Source organism: Simochromis diagramma, unplaced genomic scaffold (assembly GCF_900408965.1).
Source record: "Simochromis diagramma unplaced genomic scaffold, fSimDia1.1 OVJJ01000753.1, whole genome shotgun sequence".
In the NCBI taxonomy this organism is placed as follows: Eukaryota; Metazoa; Chordata; class Actinopteri; order Cichliformes; family Cichlidae; genus Simochromis; species Simochromis diagramma.
Window position 1 is genome coordinate 20646006 of NW_024387523.1, and position 21903 is coordinate 20667908.

General features: G+C 41.0%; 1 protein-coding gene across 4 annotated transcripts in view; it reads left to right on the forward strand.

Moving 5' to 3' along the window:
* trappc9 (trafficking protein particle complex subunit 9) overlaps positions 1–21903 on the forward strand; it is a 233446-nt gene that overhangs the window by 163441 nt on the left and 48102 nt on the right. For 3 of the 4 annotated variants that reach the window (XM_040021480.1, XM_040021482.1, XM_040021481.1), the window contains one exon: positions 3111–3201. In XM_040021480.1, the coding sequence (XP_039877414.1) occupies positions 3111–3201 (91 nt within the window). Of the gene's footprint in view, positions 1–3110; positions 3202–6514; positions 8037–21903 lie in introns of those variants that run through there. The other variant, XM_040021483.1, reaches the window with a different exon arrangement.

The following is a 21903-nucleotide window of genomic DNA, read 5'->3' on the forward strand; positions in this document are numbered from 1 at the left end:
CGTCTCACCCATTATTCCAAATGTCAGCTGTGTAAATGATCAGCGGCGTCCTTGTCATCACATATTATCTGGGTAATTGCCCTCTGATAACCGTATTTGTTTTGATGCAGTATTCATACATTGATAGCCTTCCCTGTGCTGTGATTGTTATAAAAACATGCTCCCCGTTCACCTTTGACTTCTAGATGAATGCAAAACATAAACATAACATGATGGATCTGTCTTCAGTGCTGTTACCAGCAAATAATGTCTGTTTTTTGACAGCTTTGGTAGTTATTCGAGGATGTTTGTGTAATATCAGCCGCGTGCATCCATCCACATATTTAGTGTATCTACAGAAGCAGCTGTGTTGGCTCTTTAATAATATAGTGGGGAAGTTTAAGCAGTTTTGGTCAATGAGCAAACCGCTGATCTACATAGGTTTGTACTGTAATCCAAATGACTAACAGATCCACTCAGCTGCTGCTTGGGTTTCTTCGGTATATACGATCTAAACTGAAGTAAGATCATTTTCCTGCATTTTAATCAGACTTTCCTCTCTACAGTAGTAAATCTGTTACACACTTGTGGGAACAAAAGGTACACAAAAGGACTACAGTATTGGCCTATAATTACCATTAAGAGCATTTTAAAAGGGGATTCGTCATTGTTGAAAGCCTCAGAGGGTTGTGGGTTTGTGTTAAAACGTCCACTAAATTGCTCATTTCCCCATGATTGACTTTGCAGTTTATTCGACATTAAAGATAACTAGAAGCTGGCAGAAAGAATCTGAATGGGAGAAAAATAAAAATTCATATAAGGAAAAATAAGAAAGGACGAGAGAAATGAAAGCGTGTGGCCTCGTGCTCTGAACTTAAAGTGTTAGTATAGGGAGCAGGCAAATGGCCTGTCAGAGTACTACTGTGGAAATATTGTATGTAGACAGAAAAACTGTCACAGAGAGGCACTCAGTGTTGAGTGTTGGCATAGAGAAAAGATTTCAAACACTGTATTTCTTACGTGCACAATGAACTTTTCTACATGTCTTATGTCCCCTCATGGCTGCCCCGCCATGAACCTGGTTCTGCTAGAGGTTTCTTCCTGTTAGAAGGGAGTTTTTCCTCCCCACTGTCGCCACGTATTTCCTCATAGGGGGGCCATCTGATTCTGAGGTTTTTCGTCCCGTTATTGTAGGATCTTTTGTGATTTCGCACTAGATAATTAAAACTGAATTTAATTTAATTAAAAAAGTGCTTTAGACCCCATCAACCTTTCTCGTGTTCATATCTAGGACTCAGTGTTTGTTTTCATTAATGTTTTTCCCCACTTACATGGATTCTTTGTGTCACCTAACACAAATAAATTAATCATTCATAATTTTCACGCAGATGTGTTATCGGTGCTTCAGACTTATTTCAGAAAACCAAATCTCCTTAGAAAACCCAAGACCCAAGCTGCAGACATTACAAATATCCTGCATTCAATTTCTCTAGAGCAGGGGTGTCAAACTCCAGGCCTCGAGGGCCGGTGTCCCCTTTAGGTTTTAGATCTCACCCTGGGTCAACACACCTGAATCAAATGACTAAATCATTACCAGGCCTCAGGAGAACTTCAAGACATGTTGAGGGGGTAATTTAGCCATTTAAATCAGCTGTGTTGGATCAAGGACACAACCTGCAGGACACCGACCCTCGAGGCCTGGACTTCGACACCTGACCTCTAGAGCAGGGCTGCCCAATCCCAGTCCAACACAGCTGAATCAAATGGTTTGATTACCTCTTCAGCATGCCATCATGTTTGGCAAAGGCCTGATAACAAGCCATTCATTTGATTCGGGTGTGTGGGAACAAGGATGCATCTAAAAGCTGCAGGACGGTAGCTCTCGAGGACCGGGATTGGGCACCCCTGCTCTAGAGCATCTCATTTTGTTACACCCACAATTTTGGAATGTTAGCAACAAGCAAGATATAAACAAATTAAAATCATGGTTCAGCCCAGGTTGGTATTTTCCAAAAGCTGACATGTTATTCCTTACATAAGTCAGCCATCATTGCTAATCAGACTACCAGCTTCACACTTTTTTCTATTGTTATCAATGAAAGTGGCTACAGAGAGACGTGAGAGCAGACACTCTGCAAACACTCCTCTTACGTGTAACCACAGGCTAATGTTTGTTTCCACTTTTGTGCGGAAGATATAAAGCTTAATTTAAATGGTTGTGACTTGCTGTAATCTATCAGAATTGTCTTGTGTTTATAGCTTTTTCGCCATCTAATCAAAACTCCAATGATAAAATTAAATTAATGATGTTATAGATTATTATTTTCCTAAGTGTCCATGCACTTGCCTCGTATGAAACCCTGCTTCTTTTAATGTTCTTTATACAAATGAATCATTCTTGAAAACTCATGAAACTTTACACGTGTCAGAAACTATTGAAAAAGTGCATATTTTATGGGTCATGGACATGGATGGTTTATATGGGTTCTAGTATTGTTGTTAAAGTATTCAGTATGCACATGTACCACCACAAGACTTAGTTGGAGCCATTCTCTAAACCTAACAGGAAGCCTGCTATTTTGATTTTATCAAGCACTTTTATTGCATTTTTTTCAATTTCCAGGTTTATACTTAAACTTTTATATAATTATTTACAGGCACATGATACTCAGTTTGTCTTATCTAAATAGCCTTTAACATTGAGTTAGACGTGCTGCCAAAAGGGAGTCAGTCTTATTACACAAGCATTAGCTGATTTTCACATGTGCTCTTTGACATATGGTATACAGCAGGCACTGAGTGGAAACGGGAAGTGATATCCATTTGTTTGTGCGAAATCCTGCAACATTCCACGTCTGAAGACATACAAGCATACACTGACAAGCACAGAAGTTCAAGGGCCTGTTCATTCCTTTAATTTAATTACATTAGAGTATCTTTGACGTTTCTTCGGCTTCGTTCCTGCCTCAGAATAGCTTTCTGTTAGTTATTGTTGTTATGTTTAGAGTGTGATGTATTTTTATTTAATACCAGGTTTTTCCATGTGTAAATATAGAGCAGTGACTCCCGTGCTGATTAATTCCTGAAACTCTCCAAAGCTTTTCCATGCTGCTGTCCTTAACCACGTCCACCCATCTCTGCGTCGCTGTGGAGAAGCCAGCGTTGAGGGAGTCCTCAATCAGCTGGTCCTGGAGCACCTGCAGCTTGCTCCTTTGCAGTGGGGTGAGTCTCTTTTGTGTGCATCCTTGCATTTGTCTTCCTGCGAGATTAATGGTTGTGCTCACACGCCACACCCACAGTTGAATGTTTGTGAACTCGAGCTACTGGAAATGTGCAACATTATGACTAAAGCTCTACGTGGATTTTATTTTACGTCTTTGAGCATGTTTGTCTTCCAGTTACGGTTATTTTGGTGGTTCCACGACCATCTCTCACTTGTCAGTTAGTGCTTAAACCTCCAGAACTGGTCTCAAGTCATGTTTTTTATTTGCATTTATAATGGGCCACAAGCTATTTTGGAGAAGTGTAGACAGCAGCTTGGGAAATGTGTGAATCACCGGGGACTCACAGAATTTGTAGGAGCACTTTTCAGTCTCACCATCTGTGATCATCCTCTAAAATCACTTTTGATTTACTGCCGGTGTTTGTTTTCTGAGATTCCTGGCCTCTCTTCGGGCCCTGCCAGCATTTTGATTAGTCAGCTGGGGCTGTCCTCCTTTTGCAAAGAGAAAGCAATCTGCGAAATGAAGCGACACAGCAGATCAAGCATGGAAATGTAAGAATCTGTTGAGACAGAAATGGAGGAATCAGGAGCAACATTCGCTGGATGTTTTGGCATTTGACATGCACTTTCTTCAAATACTTTCCAGAGAAAAGCTGATGTTCTGTTTCATGTGTGCATTCTTATTGCAGACATAACTGTTAATCCCTCATGTCTTCATTTCTGCAAAAGTAGTTATGCAGCTCAGACCCGGGCCTTTGCGAGGATTGCTTGTTGTGAGCCAGATAATTTGCCTCAGCCCATTAGGATGCCTTTATCAGGGTTGCCAAGGCTATCACAGGCTCAATTATGGGTATAGTTCAACGATTTCCCCAATGTCTAAAATCATTAGTCCAGTTGGATGCTTGAAATGTCTTTGCTCTCCAAGCCTCACACTAGTAAAATAGCTGTAGGTGAATGCATCTTTAATTTCAAACATTCTGATTACACTTGTGTTTAATTCCCACAGCGTCTGTGGAGAACGGTTTTGTTTGCCTTGCTGTATTGTCACTATACAAAGGTAACTCGTTCCTGACGTGATAGATGACCAAAGAGCCTAAATGAAGCTCAACGCTTAAGTAACGTATTATGTTAATGCTGTTAATATAGAATCATTCCAGAATTTCAGTCTAATAATTTTACTCTTTTTTTTCTTTCTCTCTTTTGGTTTGTGTGACACACTCTTATGTTTTCTAAGATTGATGCAGAAGCTGCTGCAGATATAATTTCACTGTCTGTTAGAAATGGCATGCATAGATTATTACAGCGCTGATGTGAAATGGCTGCATGAGATTTGTGCTGTTTGGAAATCAAATTATTTTCTGCTCCTTAATAGTCCTGATGAGTGCATAAAGAATACACGTTACATCCCAGCATATGTCTCTGAACCATCAGCATGTAATTTTAGCAAATTTAAAGGGTGTTAGCTGTCAATGATAAACATCTCAAAGTGCTTAAGTGTGCCAAAGGAGTCATTTACTTCCCAGTGCCACCCCAGGTCTGTTTTATGGCATTTTCCAGTCATGTGGAACAGTGTTTTTCCCCCCTCATTCGTATCACACTCTACAGTAAAACAGTTTGTGTCATTCATATCAGATTCTAGGATTTCCACTTGGCCTCGCTCAAGATGGCAGGCTTCATCTTTGCTTTAACCTTCATTTGTGGATGGCATAGCAAACTGTGTTCACAGGCATGAGTGGAAATGTTCCCGAGCCCATGCTGTAAATTCTGTGACAGAATCATTCCTGCTTTCAGCGCAGTGCTGTTTGAAATGTCGTAGAGATCCAGCACAGATTTTTTTAGGCCTTGGCCTTTGTGCACAGAGATTTCTCCAGACTCCTGGAGTCTTTTGATGATTTTATATGAAGAGAAGATTTAAAGTATTCACTTTTTTATATTCTGGAATGTTTAGACATTGGTGTTTTTGCAGATTGGTGAACCTCTGTCGATATTTACTTTTGAACTCAGGTTCTTTTTATATCCAGTCATCATTGATCTGTTACCAATTTATTCAAGTATTTGCAAAATGTCTGTCTCTGTCTTTGAGACGTCTTACTGCTATCAAATTGAAAATGAGCTGATATTAAACCTATGTTTTAAAAAAATAAAAATAGAAATAGTAACATGTCTCAGTTTAGATTCAGTGTGATTTCTATTGTGGAAAAATAAGGGTTTATGAGATTTGAAAATCATTCTGCCTTTTACATTTTATACAGCATCATAGTTTTGGGAAAATATCTTTTTCCCTTGGCCAAGATCTGCTTCGATAAAAGATGAATAATTACTGCAGGGCGATGCAGATGGGATGTTGAGCCGGGGCAGAGTGTGTGGCTGGACGCGTGGAGAGCCGGGTGGGTTGCTGGCTGCGCAAGAGTAGCAGAGGAAGTGTAGCTGAACCGAGCAGAGAGTCCAGAGTAAATAAATAAAGAGTGACATCCGGAGCAGAGCCTTAGGCCTGGGGAGAGCAATGTGAGCGCTGGATGACAGGGAGGCTGCAGGTCTGATGAACCGGAGGCAAATTAAATTCAGTCGTTTTACTTTTGCGATACTTAGTTCAATAAAACGTTTTTGTCGTAGCAAACTGTCTGTTTCACAGTGCATGCTTTATCTTAGTGTAACTAGTACCACGTTATCCAAAATTTTTCCATAATGATGTTCTTCTACAATAATTCATTTTATTTTCTGATGTGTAGTGACAAATGTTCAATCATTTGCAAAACTAAATTGTAATCTTAAAACCTTATATTGCACTGATAATAAAAAAATAGATGCTTATTCAATAAAGGACTTGTTTGTTGTTCCTGCTGCTGTTGCAGGACGGGGTCAGATGCCCCCAGTGCTCTCAGGCCTGTGGAAAGTCGTCACGTTCAAACTGGATATGAACTCTATTCACCTTACTGTAACCATCTGTTACAGCTGGTGTCCTATTAGTATATCATTAAAACCACTCATCCACAGTTTAGTTAGCATACCTACTCATTTAATGCTGTTGATTGTTCTACTTCTAACAGTGGAGTCCACAGTCTATCATTTTCATTTTCAATCAACACTTCAAACACATCCAACTTTTTTATTCATGATTCTAGCTGGCTGTTTGCACTGCTTATGCATTACCTAACAGCTGCTAGTCTTACTTTCTATTAATAATTTACAAATTTGTATTGATAATTTAATGTTTTCAACTACTTATTCATACTTTTTTTTCTCTTGAACTCTTCAGGTCGACTTAATTCTTAAAGTAAATTCTGTTTGTTTGTTTTTCATGTTATTTTTCAGGTACTCTGTCCACCCATCCTCCAGGCAGCGCAGGGCTGTAGTACTAAGTCGAGCTTAACATGTAACCACATTACATCCACTCAGCTGGTGTCAGAAATTTGTCATGTGTCACTAACTGTATGTCATCATAGCTGTTTATAGTGAAACACAATATATTAAAAACTTAAACTGTGTAAATGCTTTTTAGTTACACGTTCTTGGCCTTAAGCTGGAGAAACAGGCATCTCTGCCTGTGCTTAACCAATTATGTGGCATGAGAAACTTGATCGTCTATGATTTGCTTCTATAGAAACCCTATGAATATTTAATCACACAGGTTCAAGAGAACTTGGAAAGTGCCAGAATCAGTTTTATGGCTTTGTGTTTGTTAATAGTCTCATTACTATTATTGATTGGAGAGCAAACAGAGGCCATTAGTAAATGATTCTACCTCAGGGCAGAATCAGCCCCACAGTCCCATCGGCAGACTTGCAATAAAGTGAGATCATATATGATCAAATTCACTGCGTTATCACAAATATGAAAGTCTTTTTTTTAAATTAGTAAAACATCGTTTTGTTAGTGCTGAATTTCATTTTGCTGAGGTTCAGAAAAATGGTTTTAATTCACTGAGTGGGCGAGAAATTAAAGCGGATTACTTTTGTGTTTCTGTGGTAAACCTTTGCTGACAACAAAACATCAAGTGAAAAGACATTATGCAATGAACACTAGATTAGAGAGCTGCGCTCGTTTATACTGTTCTGTCTGCCCTAAAATATAGTACGTGGAAAGAGTCGACAACTTTTACATCATCTCCACAAGTTTGATTTCACAGAAGCTATAATTCCTAACCTGCTGCTGTTGGGTTTTTATTTGTTTAAGAGAAGTATGAATATAGTGCTGTGACTTCAGTATACCAGACGTATTTACAATATAATTTAAGGCCATGTTGTTACAGATGAGGAAAAACCTTTATGACAGATTATATCATAGCTTATTCCTAGAATAGCTGCACTTGGCGCTATATGAGTCTGGATTGATACGTTTCTCTTTGCCTGAGTTTGAGCCCTAATTAAAAAAAAAAAAGTCCTCTGACTTTCGCTGCTCTTCATAGTCCTGTAATTTTCAGCTCCAGCAGTCCGCCAGTCTGTTACAGATCCTGAAAAGCAAGTCTAAACTATATATGTTGACCGTGGATTTGGAAGCACTGTTGAAATTGTGATACGGCTTCACAAACAGTCTAAATGTCAGCAGGGCAGTCTTGGAGATTCTCAGCTATTGTTTTTCACAAGGCTGCTGGCTGACTGGTTTAATTATCTGTGACAAAATTTTATTGCACTCCCAAAACCCATAAAGGAGTACTTGTCATCCTTAGAACTGGAGGGAGGACGTTTGACGGGAGGCTGTTAGATCACATTTTTCAGAGGAAAGATTTTACTCAGCACAAATCACACACCACTTTTTAAAATCTCCTTTCTAATACTGTGTATAATAGACAGGACATAGCTGAGCTGAGAAAGCAGGGAATTGAATTTGGTGCTGCCAAAACGGACAAGAAGTTTACGTGAACGTGCCCAGATTTTCAACAAAAATGACTTCAGAGAATGATTTTGTCTCATTGCTGACCAAAAGCTTATCAAAATTCTTTCATAGTAGTTAAAAAAAATACTGTGGCGTTTTCTTTTAAATGAACAAAGTCACACTTGCATATAAAAACAGTATGTGAATTCGTGCTGTGCTGCATTTTAAACATGTAGGATTTTTCCCGAACATAAACGTGTTCAGAGAGGGTCCGGAGGACGTGTGACCCTAAACTGGAAAAGCAGAAGAAAATTCACGGATGGATGAATACAAATGTTCATATTTACTGAAAGTAGAAGCATTTGAACAGTTTAACACGCCCGTAGTGACTTTAACACGAAACCAACCCGCCACACAGGCCCTTCATAGTTACACAGCCGGCCATTCTGTAAAGCCTCATTGATTATAGCATCTCAGCTGTCAGTTTGATTAAAGGTAAAGTGGTGCAACTTGTGATGGGAGTCAGCTTAATGGAGTGTTGTTAAATAAACACTGACCTGGCCAATCAAGATAAGATACCTTTATTAGTCATGTGCAGACTGTTCTCAAACTGATCTCCCTGTTGGAGCTCAGTCTGGGGGGAGTTATGTTTTTTTCTCCTTATCTTTCCTCATGTTGTGCAGTTTCCATTGTTATACCTCTCTGACCTGTCTTCCCCATGTGATGTTTTGGTGTAATGCATGTATGGTCGGAGGGTAAGATGGCGCCGCCATTGCGTGCAATAGGTCAGCAGCCTTAACATGAAATTTCCCCTTGTGGGACTAATAAAGGTATCTTATCAAGACGGAGCTGTGTGAGGCTGTGACACCAGCTGGGTGGATGATGATACTGTACACAGAGGGGGCAGCAGGTTTATATCAGACAAGAAGGACCCTGACATGTGTAGGATGGGACTGATAGTTTAATTGATCTGTAAGCAATCATCTCTGTACTTTGTAAATGAGAGCACATGTTATACACACACGTGTCAAGTCAGTTGCAAAAGCTATTTACTGTTATCCTATTCCTGGATAAAAATCTGACTCCATAATTTTGAAGTTGAATTATGTAGTTATAGACAGTTGATGATTTTCAGCATTCGGTGTGTTGAGCGTTGTTACTGTGCAGCGACGTGGAAAACTCTGAGCCTGAGCGCGGACTTTGTACCCGTTCCTCCCCCCACCTCACTACGCCACCAGGAAACCATTTCAGTGGAATACAAATGCAGCCATGAATGGAAAGACAAATGTTTAGTCTAGCAGAGGGATGGAAAGCGAATGGTGGAGGCCACGCTGTAAAAAGCGAAGAAATAATTTAATAAGACAGCACTTCTGAAACGACTCACACTCCTTTTTTCTCCCCCCAGTACCCTCCGCATCCACAGAAAGACATTTGGAGCAGTCACAGGCGGTGGCTTTTCAACACACACAGGGGAGGGGGGGGGTGGGGTGGGGGGCATGCCTCATGGAATAATGTGGCTTTAAGCGATTGTCAGAAGCTCATCTGCCGTAAGTGCTGCAGGTTTGACAAATGATGCTGCCAAACAGCCCAGACTCACCTAACGCTGAAGTCCTGTTGCAGTGACGATGATTAGAGGAGCTGACCTGAGAGAGAGGAAAGAGGCGAATGCATGCATGACTAAAATGAAAGAGAAGTGCTCTGACTGCACCTGTAGCTGCTAATATGTCGCATCTGTGAGCACATCAATTTCAGGCTCCTCTGCGGTTTTCAGCACAGCAGTTATGGGGCCGGTGGGAGATGGCAGAAAGCCTTCTTCAGTCTGTGACAAGTTCCTAGAAATGCAAACACATCTACTGGGTGTTGGGCACATCTCTGTTTTTATTTCAGATATAACTGAACCTCGTGTGCAAACTTGTGCACCATGATTAGGTTTAGATCTAGTTAAACATCTGCCCTTCTTTTATGTTTATGTAATATATATTAATATGTAAATGCTTATAATAAACACGGCTAAAGTTTCAAAAAGCGAGCTAATCATAAGTCATCTGTATGAACCAGAAGCTCAAATTTCAGACTGCTCTAATTTTTTTCCCAGTCTGGCTGTGGATGATGCCATTGACAGCAGATCTCCCTATATGGTTATCTCAGGCACACAGCTCCAGCTGTGACCACAGACAACCACACTACCTGCTTTTTAAACTTTCAATTCCTGGGGGGCAGTGAATTAGGAGAAAGTTGGTTTGGAGGTAAAGTGAGGAGAGATAAAAGAGCCTGTTTCTGACAATGAATGAACTGAGGGGCTGCACTAAGATGAAGTATAAGAAAAATAAGGATTATTTTGAACTGTCACTCATTGGAAAGCTATTCTAGTTAAATCTTTTAAATGTGTTTGCTTGAAAGGCAAACGTTTTGCTTGTTTGTAACCTAATACGCAAGAAAACAGAAATTTCGTGTAAATGATAAATATTTTAATAATAATACGACTTTACATTATTTAACTGAAGACTTTCCCCAAAGTGGCCCACTATGCAGCATCTATCCATCCTCTTCCACTTATCCAATTCAGGGTCACAGGGGGGCTGGAGCTCCCAGTTACCATAGCTACGCAGGGCTAACACACAAAGACAGACAACCATTCAAACTCATATTCACACATATTACCTGGTAGAATCACCAGTTAAGCAATACACAAGCCCAAAACTAAATATATCAAAATGTTATATTTTTGTATCTCCTTGAATGGATTTTCGATCTACCAGTGCAGGTCAAATAAAGAAAGTGGTAACAGTAAAACGGCACAGACGCGATCACATTTGGTGGACAAAAAGTCCTACGACAGAGTACCTTGAGAAGTTGTCTCTTGACATAGGCACAAATTTTGAAATGTGGTGGCACGGTGCTGTAGTGGTTAGCACTGTTACCGCACTGGCTGCAACCACTCTGTGTGGATTTTCCACATTCTCCCCGAGCTTTCCCCTGGGCTTCCTCCAGCTATTTTGGCATCCTCCCACAGTCCACCTGTTAGATTAATGGGTAATTCAAAATAAGCCATTAATGTGAGGTAGTTTAAGTGTTTGAGGTGTGTGGAATAAAGTGCTGTATGATTGTGACATTGCTATATAAAAACAAGCACGTTACCTTTTCACCTACAAGCACAGACACCCACAACATAACTAAATAATCTAAAATAAATCCAGCCATCCATTCTCTTCCGCTTGTACTGATCAGGGTCACTATCTCAGCTTCCATACTGTGAAGGCATGGAATATCAACAGTATGTAAAGGTTAAATGACTCAGTCTTACATGAACATGCCCTGTTCTGCATCTAATACTCATACAGTTATTTGATTAACTGATTCAGGGATACTTCCACCTTTTTTTCCGCTATCACAGGCTGTTTAGTGTTTACAAGTTAGCAATATGCTTACTTGCTTTACTTACTGCTGTCAGAAATGTATAAAGCATTTTGTGCTCTATATTAAGCTACATCAAATCTTGACTGCATTAGTACTTACTAGCATGAAGTCATGTTTGTCTCTGGTTGTTTTTATTCTGTTACATTTTACTTAAAATTGCTAGAATCCAAAGTTGAATGAAGGGCAGCAGCGCTAGACGGCTTCACAAATCATAATCAGCCTGTTGCATTCTGGCTAACACACACACACACACACACACACACACACACACACACACACACACACACACACACACACACACACACACACACACACACACTGTTTTGAGCATGCAAAAAGAATACATGGAATAAAAGCTTAGTGCTTCGATTTTAATTCTAATAATTAATTTTAATTGACTCAGCAAATGGTTTATTACAGTCACACAACTGAAAAGACTAGAAAAAGTATTCAATGTGAAACAGAGGAATTAATCACATACTCACATGGGTGTTCCTCCCTTCAAAGTTTAGTATTTTTTACTTGATGAATAAGTTAATCAGTTAAACTGCCGTACAAATTAGCATCAATTACTGTTTTTGGACAAACAAGCGTGTAATGAATGTACCGTGTTGGTCTTTAGCCTGATGTGTTTTGCGTTTAGAAAATCATTAAAAGTTATAATTACATGAAATAATCGAGAATAAAGACTTGTTGGAGGAATTTGTATTTGTAGTTGTTTAGAGCTGTTCAGTTGTTGGATTGGTGGTTTGATACCTGGTTCCTTGGTCCATATGTTAAAGTGTCCTTTGGCAGGATGCAATACTGAACCCCAGCTGCCTCTGATGCATTCATCAGAGTGTGAGTTCTTAAAGGTACACAGTAAAGCTCTGTATTAATGTGCCTATGAATGAATGGGTATGGCTTACTGGAAAAACTTTTCAAAAATGAGATTTTAATCTGTAAACCTTCAGGAAAATCTACTCTTATTCTTCTATATCTGCTAGGACATAAACACAAACACACACCTTACCAGCCTCCATCTACTGGAGTGCAAGTAGCCTTAAATTTGCTGCAGGTGTGGCCCATTTAGCTGACTGATGGGTGCTGTGAGGAGGACTGAGTTGGCAGAGCCTGATTTATCTGCTTGTTTCTTTTTTAGCTCTGTCAGTCAGCCATCCTAAAGATCTCCAATTGAAGCCAGAGAGAGATATGGGACCATTCACACTTCTTTTGCAAGTCCCCTGGCTAGTCTGCGTGATTTACACAGGCAGCCCTGACTCAGATGGACTAAGATGGATGTGTGGATGGAAACAAAGAGAGTCATATTTGCAGTGGAGGGGAAATCACGGGGTAGCTTAACAGGAAAGGCTTCAACTGATTCTTCTTCCCGGTTAGCCTGAGCAAGGGGATCTGACAGGAAGAGTCAGTTGCTTTTCAGCTCATCATTTAACCCATTATGAACGTGAATAATGATTTCTGCGCATTGTGTCATGTGGGATTACCATAACACAACACTGAGTAACAAAGCATTGTTAATACATTTTTACCACATTAGGAGGAGGCATGAAAGGATCATTTGTTCTACTTTGGCTGAAATCACCAGTCTTATCCTATCACCCTGGTAGCTTTAATGTGGAAATGAGAGCAAAGCGTAAACCAGCCCACTCTGCGATTCCCTATCTAGCCTTTCCTTTTTCTCTCCGGCCCTGTATGGATCCACAGTTAGCACATTTAACGGGCTTGGAGCGTCTGTTTATGGGGTATTTATCATGGCTACAGAACAATCCGGGCTGTCAGTGCGTCAGTTTGGGTGAGCTGTGGAAATAAATCAAAACTCCCCCGGCTTGCCACAGATAGCACACGACACACTCGCCCATTCATTTAGACTGCTGGGATGGGAGGAAAGAGTAGGAGAAATAAAAGTTTAGTAAAATTATATAGATGCAGCTAAAGTAAAGGTTTGAATTGAAGTTGTGGAGATCAATTTGGGGAGGTGTCCAGAAAAAATGTGCTCCATTTGAGCTCATTATTTGTGTTGTATAATTGTAACTATCCAGTGTTTCTTCAGCATCAGCTTAGTTCTCACTGTTTTCCAAATGTATTTTCGGCCTAAACCTATTTCTCTTTCCCAGTCTGATATCAAATAAAACCACCTCCCTTATTGATTTCTTTAGAGGAAACAAGAGTATCCCCAACGGCTGTCTTTTCATTCCTCAAAGACAGATTACCTGACATTTCTAAATGCAACCAAGTCCAACCAATGTTCCTACACTTATTTCTGCTAAAAGGAGGAACGTTGTAGCACAGTTACTAAACTTTCCTCCATAAACCTTTAACTGTGGGAAATACTAACAAACATCTGATTGTGTGTCTTTAATGGAGACATACTTTTACTTGGGTCAATACAGAGTTAGTTAACTTTGATTTCGGGCAGTTTCTTTCACAAACTAGATAGCAGCTTATCTTGTAGCCAGTGCTTGACTGCAGACCTTTTTCTGCTCGCTTGTGATGCTGAACCAAGGTGCTCGGTGTATCGAAAATAATGTGTAGCTTGAAATAGACACACTGATAAGCCTGGAGAGTTGAAATCATTTTCATGAGAATAAGAGGATGGATGGATGGAAGTTAAGAACTACTTTAAAGTTAAAAGTACAATGTGTAAAAGCTCTACACTCGTACCCCTCCAAATTCACGTGCGTATTGTAATCCAAGCTACTGTGGCTACTGCGGGGCAAACAAACAGTAGCCTTTCATCTGTAATGAGTGTAGGCTGTCAGTCCACTGTTTACCTCAGCTGTCAATACGTGTCCTCGTCTATTTCCCCTGGTTGGCTGTAAAACCTGGAAAGGAGTCTTCTGTCTGATGACAGCAATACTGAGATGAGCTGCAGAGGATATCCTGGGCTTTTTTTTTTTTTTTTTTTTTTTGTCCCATTTGGATCTTTAGCCATCAGAATTGTTGTCTTAAGGCCAAGAAAGATGCCAAGTGGATCATCATGGCCTTGCCATATTGGTCCATTTGATTGACCTTTATTATAATTATGTATTTATTTTATTTTATTTTCGGTTGCTACAAACGGGACAGACATGACTGGGGGATAGGACAGGGAGAAAGACCTGTTGTGCAGCACGCAAGATAGACAGCGCACAATGTGCTTTGAGGCAGCAGCCAAGAAAGGTGTAGTCCGCGTCTGTGTACACCTGTGTGGATCAGCACGCTTGTATTCCAAAGGTTTCTCCATGTAACGATCTGCTAGGGAGTGTGGGGAGCCACAGCCCCGTCCCCCAGGGCATGAAGCAGGTATGGAGGAGATCCAGGCCCCAGACATCCAGAGGCCCCAGAGTACTGAGGACCCGAGGAGGACCACCAAAGGGGGGGAACCGTGCCACCCTCCTGGGAAGAGCTGAGTAGAGCCCCAAACGAGAGGTCACCCAGCAGCTACGGAGCAGAGGTCAGAGGGGGTTGCAGTGGCGTGCCCGCGGGCTCTGCCGGCAGCCAGCTGTGCCAGAGAGGACCGAGCTTCAGGCCCAGAGGCTTGAGGGCACCCCACCCCCCAGAAGGGGCCCAGCTGGGCCACAGGCGCCAGGCCCCGCCAATCAGCCACCAGGAGTGAGCCGGTACATACATGAGCGCCCAGCCCCAGTCGACAAGAACCACCAACACACCAACGTCTGAGGGCATCAGCCAGGGAGTGTGGTGAGGGGAGATAGGCCTCCGTACTTTGGAGGGCCTGAGATGTACCCAGAGAGGTTGAGTCTAAGACCCAACCTGACATATAGACACAGACGAACAGGCGCACGTGGACACAAACGTGCATTCCCACCCCCATATACACAACCAAATACTCGGCACTCACCCAACATGTAGACAGACACAAATAGACACTGCACAGACAGTCAGACTCCCCAAACATACTCTATATCCCAGGTCCAGGTACCCCCGCCCCCAGAGGGGCAAGCAGCACCTAAACCCAGGAGATGTAACCCTTCTCTCTGGGGTGGAGGCAAGCGGACCACCTCCTTATCTGCAGTAGCAGGGAGGCCCCGCATCCCAGACCATATCCTGGGCTTTTCTATTACTAAGCACTGGTGTTTTTGCTGCTGTTAGTCTTTAAAGCGAATCTGTCATTATTGGACTGGGATACTCAGCAAATACACTCTATGTACAGTCTCTATTTTTAGAGACTCTTACTCTGTTTTCTTTTCTTTTTAGGACATTTGAGCCTAACATTAGCTGGCAGAATGAATGCTTGTTTAGCTTGTTTGTTGTTAGGTGTCCAGAGATGGGAGGGTCGCAATACTGGGAATAAATACGCATGTGTATGGACATTTTCACTTGTTAGAGCCCTGACTTCAGTTCAGGAGTTGAGGCTTACGGTGAGGAGGAAGAAGATGATGAGGTGAAAATCAGGAGGAGAGAGAGCAGTGATGGAGGAAGCAAAAGACATTAGGTGAATATGATAATGAAAAAATAGACATGTACAGATATTAAATGGTAATATATAGTTTGAAAGAGCCATTTGTGATCTTTAAATTAAGAGTAGCTTATAAGGTGTATGTATGTGGCTCATAAAACATGATTAGGTGGAACCACGATGCCCATCTTGTATTCAAGAGGAACATGGCAGCTTCCACAAACCGGCACTTGCTCTTATGTATTTGAAATGGATTATTTTAAGTTTATGCAAACACATCAATCTATTTGAAAATTACACTCTAGTCAGTGTGTGTTTAAGAGTACAACACTTTTCAATTAAATAACCTTTAAAAAAGTCTTGATTGCACCTTGAAAGATCGTAAAATCAATTAGATTCATATTAAAAGGTAAATTTATCCAGTTTAAAATCAATCGTAACTATTCAGTTACTGTTTGATTTAAAGGTTGGATCATTTAATTATTATTGTTGGAGGTTCCATTGTCTTAGGGCAGAAATACCGGGGTAACTCGCATATCTCACGGAGGAATAAACCATACACACGTTGTTTAGAGTTTTACATCAGAGGGACACACCTTCCTCTGCGTCAGCATTTATTGCACACACACTTCCGTATTTATACCTTTCAGGTTAAGAGCACATACATATATGACAGGGCAACACCCCCACTTGCTCTTAACACTATACATTACACATTTACATGATATACATATTTACATGATATTCACATATCAACATTTTATGTTCCAAACAAAATATGCGTAAATTCATCTATTTTCACTTTACTTACAGCCTTAGTCATGATGTCTGCTACCATGTCTTCTGTTGCACAATATTTAACTTGTACTTCCTTCTCAGTTATAGCAGACCTAATAAAGTGATACTTGATATCGATGTGTTTACATCTTTGACGGTTTATAGGATTTTTGGACAATGCAATTGCACCTTGATTGTCTGCAAGAATGGTAACTGGTGAATATTGCCTTTTAATGTCCATGCCATTAAGTAGCTGTGAGAGGTATAAGCTTTCTTGTACTGTGGCGGCCATCGCCATGTACTCTGCCTCGCACGTTGACAAAGCTACTGTAGTTTGCTTCCTGGTTTTCCAGCAGATCACTGGCCCATTTTTGGATAGTACAAAACAATAACCCGTTGTACTTCTCCTGTCACTCAAGTCTGTGGCCCAATCTGCATCGCTGTATGCTATAAGATTTAGGTTTCCTTCTATCCTTTTATAGCACAGCTCTTTGTTTAGTGTCCCCTTAAGGTAACGTAATACATGTTTTGCTGCTGTCCAATGATGCTCTTTTGGCTCAGACAGGAATTGTGACAGTTTGCTCACTATCCAACTCAAATCTGGTCTTGTACATGTCATTAAGTAAATTAAACTGCCCACTAATTCTCTATATTTTCCTGAATCAACTGATTCACCATGTGCACCAAAATCATTTTTGAGTTCACAAGGAGTAGAACGTGGCTTACAGTCAGACATTTTGAACTTTTCCAGGATTTTTGTGATGTACCGTGTCTGATTTAGTCTTATCTCATGGTTCTCTTGTATACAGTCAATACCCAAGAAATGTTTGAGCTCACCAAGATCCTTCATTTTAAATTTCTCATCCAACATTTGTTTCACGTTTCTGATAGTGTCTTCATCGTTGGCAGCTATGATTACATCATCAACCCAGATGATAAGAATCACTGTCTCACTCGCTCTCTGTCTGGAATATACACAATGGTCTACAGGATTTTGTTTGTAACCTTTTTCACATAAATGGTCATGTAACATCTTATTCCAGTTCCTGCCAGATTGTTTCAAACCATATAGTGATTTATTTAGTTTACAGACCAGTTTTTCACCTGTGTCTGATTTTACTTCAAAACCTTCTGGTTGCTGCATATACACCTCACAATCAATTGGGGCGTGCAAATAAGCAGTCTTCACGTCCATTTGATGGAGTTTAAAGTTGTGCTGTACTGCTAATTGCATCAGCGTACGCACTGACGTCATATCTGCAGTCGGCGAAAAGGTTTCTTTGTAATCAATGCCTTGGACTTGGCTATAGCCTTTAGCAACATATCTTGCTTTAAATGTTTTAGTCTGATTTGGGTTCTCTTTTATCACATACACCCATCTCCCCCCCACTGCATTTTTACCTTCTGGCAGCGTGGTTAAAGTAAACGTATTATTGTCTTTCAAGGATCTCATTTCATCTTTCATAGCATCTGACCAACACTTAGAGTTCGATGACTGCATAGCTTCTTCAAAAGTCTTTGGTATGTCGTACATCACCCTGTAACAGTAATCTACAGTCAGTGATGTTTGGTCGTCTTCTGCAGTTTGGACATAGTCTTTCAGGTAATCTGGCCTTCTCCTGTTTCGTTTGGGATATCGTTCAGACTCTGTTCTATCACTCTGTTTGTCTGAGTTTTGTGCATCATTTATGCCATTGTCCTGAATATCACTTTCAGGTTCCAGGATCATACTTTCATCTGATCTCTGGTCATTCCCTGTTTTGTCCTTTCTAGTGGGGTACTTCAAGATGTCCCCTGGAGTCAAATCATCATCTCCATTGTCATCAACCTGAGTGGTCTGGGTTTGGTGCTCAACCACACTTTTAGTGAGGAACTTGACCAACCTATGTCTAAGAACTCGTCCTGTTTTAGGGTAGTAGATTAGATACGACGGACTGTTTTTATCGTAACCCACAAAAACTCCTTCGTCACATCTCGCGTCTAACTTTTTTTTGTTGTGCCCGTAACCGTAGCAAACTGATCCAAAAATCCCCATCCTCGACATGTCTGGCTTCTTTCCTGTCAGCATGTAATAAGGGGTTTGCTTTGTGCGTCTGTTGTAACACCTATTACGAATTACTGCGGCAGTCATAACAGCATAAGTCCATAATCTTTTTGGCAGGTTACTTTCGATCAACATACACCGTGCCATTTCAAAAAGTGTTTGCCATTGTCTCTCGCTGTCTTGTAGATAGACCTCCACATCTCCCCTCTTCAGTGCGACCCCACTCGTCCTGGTCCCGTCAGCTAATTCCATGAAGTGTCTTCCAGGTGTGAATGTCTCATCAAAACTCTTAAATCTCTGAATGTCCGTAATAATGTGAGAAGTGGCCCCTGTATCAACCATTAGGCCTCTCTGTTTCAGCCCTTGATTTCCACAGTCTTTAGCTTTGAACGCGAAACTATGATCTTCTGCATCGGTTACGTGTTTAGCAGTAATCTTCTTTCGTCGGCGACAGTCGCTGTCCTTATGCGTTGAGCTTTTACAGTAACCGCACCACTGCTTCACTTTTTGTTCTTTCCTTTCGGTCTTTGTGTAACACTCACGTGCTATATGACCCTCTTTTCCACAATTGTAACATATGATTTCTGCATTGTCTCTCTCTTTCTTCCAGTTATTTGCCTTCATCACATTGTCTTCAGAACATGTGATCTTTTCGGTGCTCTCGTAGCTTCTTAATTTAGCTTTGAATTCACTAAATGTCATTGCTTTGTCACTGTGGGTTACATGTATGGCAAACGGCTTGAAAGATTCAGGCAACCCTTTTAGCACCATTGCAATAAGCAGTCCATCACTTAATGTCTCTTCTGCATTCCTCAGAGCTGTAATGGCAGTCTCAGCCCTTATCATATAGTCTGTGACACTCTCACTGGGCGTTTTCTGTAGCGACGTTAGCTCCATGTACAGGCTAATCACGCGTGGTGTCCCCTTACCGGCGTAGTGCTCTCTCAGAATTTCCAACACTTTCCGTCCGTCATCCTTGGCATCTCTCATCACGAGTGAAAGACTTCTATCATCCAATACTTGGATTAACTCTGCATAAGCTACTTCATTCTTTTCATCCAAGTCCTTGTCTTCTTCCTCCGACTCGCCGGGCTCGTTCAGAATGGCAGCCTTTAGCCCAAGTAGCCGCAGGTATCCCAGGAACTTTGTTTCCCACAATTCGTAGTTTCTCTCGTCTCCGTCGAAGCATAGACGGTTCCACCGGCTTCCCACATCCCTTCTGGGCCCATAACCTGTTGGAGGTTCCATTGTCTTAGGGCAGAAATACCGGGGTAACTCGCATATCTCACGGAGGAATAAACCATACACACGTTGTTTAGAGTTTTACATCAGAGGGACACACCTTCCTCTGCGTCAGCATTCATTGCACACACACTTCCGTATTTATACCTTTCAGGTTAAGAGCACATACATATATGACAGGGCAACAATTATTATAGTTGATTTTGTTCTTATTATTATTTTTACTTTAGTTGTGTGTCTGTAAGGAAAAGCATACAAGTCATTTACACCTAAGTCTGTCCAGTTAGGAATCATCATTTTCACTTGTTTTGGTGCAAATCAAAGTGACAACAATCAGCAGAGAGAAACTACGGGTATCTATATAATTTATATCATAAATACCATCTGAAGTATTTTAATCACTGTGGCACCGAGTCATCTCTTCCGTGCATGAGCCATGTTTGCACATTGAGCACCCTGGATAATAAAGACTTTAGTTTGATGGTCGCTTTGAATGTTATGTATAGAGCACGTGTGTGTTTGTCAGTAAAATTAGAGAGGAATAAACTATGAGATGATTGCATATAATAAGCAGTTTATATATATATATATATATATATATAGGGTATTAATTGCATTGACTGATCTATACTAACAATCTCACAATATGTCTTTTTCTTATTTAAAGGCATTGAATATGTTAATAATCTGATATGCAATTCTGTCTCGATATATATCGAGAAACTGTTTCGCCTGCTTCTTGGTGATGTGGCCGCCTCGGACTCGGAGTTTGCTGGGTTCGAGCTGGGCCCAGTGCACAAGCATTTTTGTCTTTAAACATAATTCTTGGACATGTGCCCAGCCCGCCGTTCTTTTTGGCGACGGTGGTAGACGACATAGCCTGTCAGTGAGAGAGAAGTCGCTCTACTGCATCATCTGTCACTATCGATCCTCCTCATTGATGCTCTGATGCCACAGAGATGTAATCAGATCTTTTCTCACATGAATGGAGTAGCTTTGCTTTTTTTCCCTCCTGATTTCAGTCTGTGGATGCCTCAGATCTGTTTCAAAAATTAAATGAATAATGGAAAGTATAGAAATTTGTCTGATGTTTGTATCATTTGACCTTCATCATGTGAACTATATAAGGCTTAGCTAACTGGGATGTGGACAGGCAATTGTATTTTTCTGCTGCAGCTGCGCATCAAAATAAGTCAAGTTTTTAATGATTGTTTATGATTCAGAGGGCAGTGCAGTGGTTAGCACTGTCACTCAGCCATCAGTCAGCTGGGGTTTGCATGTTCTCCCTGTGATTGGATGGGATCTCTCTGGGTATCTTAGTCTTCTTCACACAGTTCTAAGACATTTATTTATTATATTTGTTTATTTTAAATTAGCTGGAGGCGTGAGCGTGAATAAGTGTTAATTTAATTTGATACCAGTACCTCATTCCTTCTGTGTTTGCTTTGTCTGCTATTGCTGAAAGGATCTCAAGTCCCACCGCTGCCAGTTTATACCTTCTGCTCTCACACAGTATGGATTTTCCTTTCCTTGGATAAGGCTGCTAGGAAGCAGTTCATCTATCATGTTTCATTGAGGCTCATCAGATGTTGGTCAGGGATCCACAGGAACAGCAGCGCTGTGGATCCGTGTAACTGAAACTTTTTAGAATATAATGGACTGATCCAGCTCACACCACTGACAGGTTTCTGGCCCTGACACGTACCGGCCGTGGCTGTAACCGAACACCTGTTGAGAACCGCTGAGCATAGTGTTATCCTGTCATTGCCCTCTGACCTGGAATGCAAACTGTATCTTCCAGAGCAAGCAGTGTGTGTGCACAGAGCTTGCAGCTTGCAAAAATGATGTGCCTGGGTGACAGCATATTATGAGGAGACTTGGAGGGCTGTACAACATCACTGCAGCACCCTACTTTGCTCGGAAAGCACAGGTAGTCCATTTTTGTAAACAATTGAAAAGATCGTAGCATCACATAATCTCACTTGCCCTTTCTTTTAATTTGCCCTTTAAAAC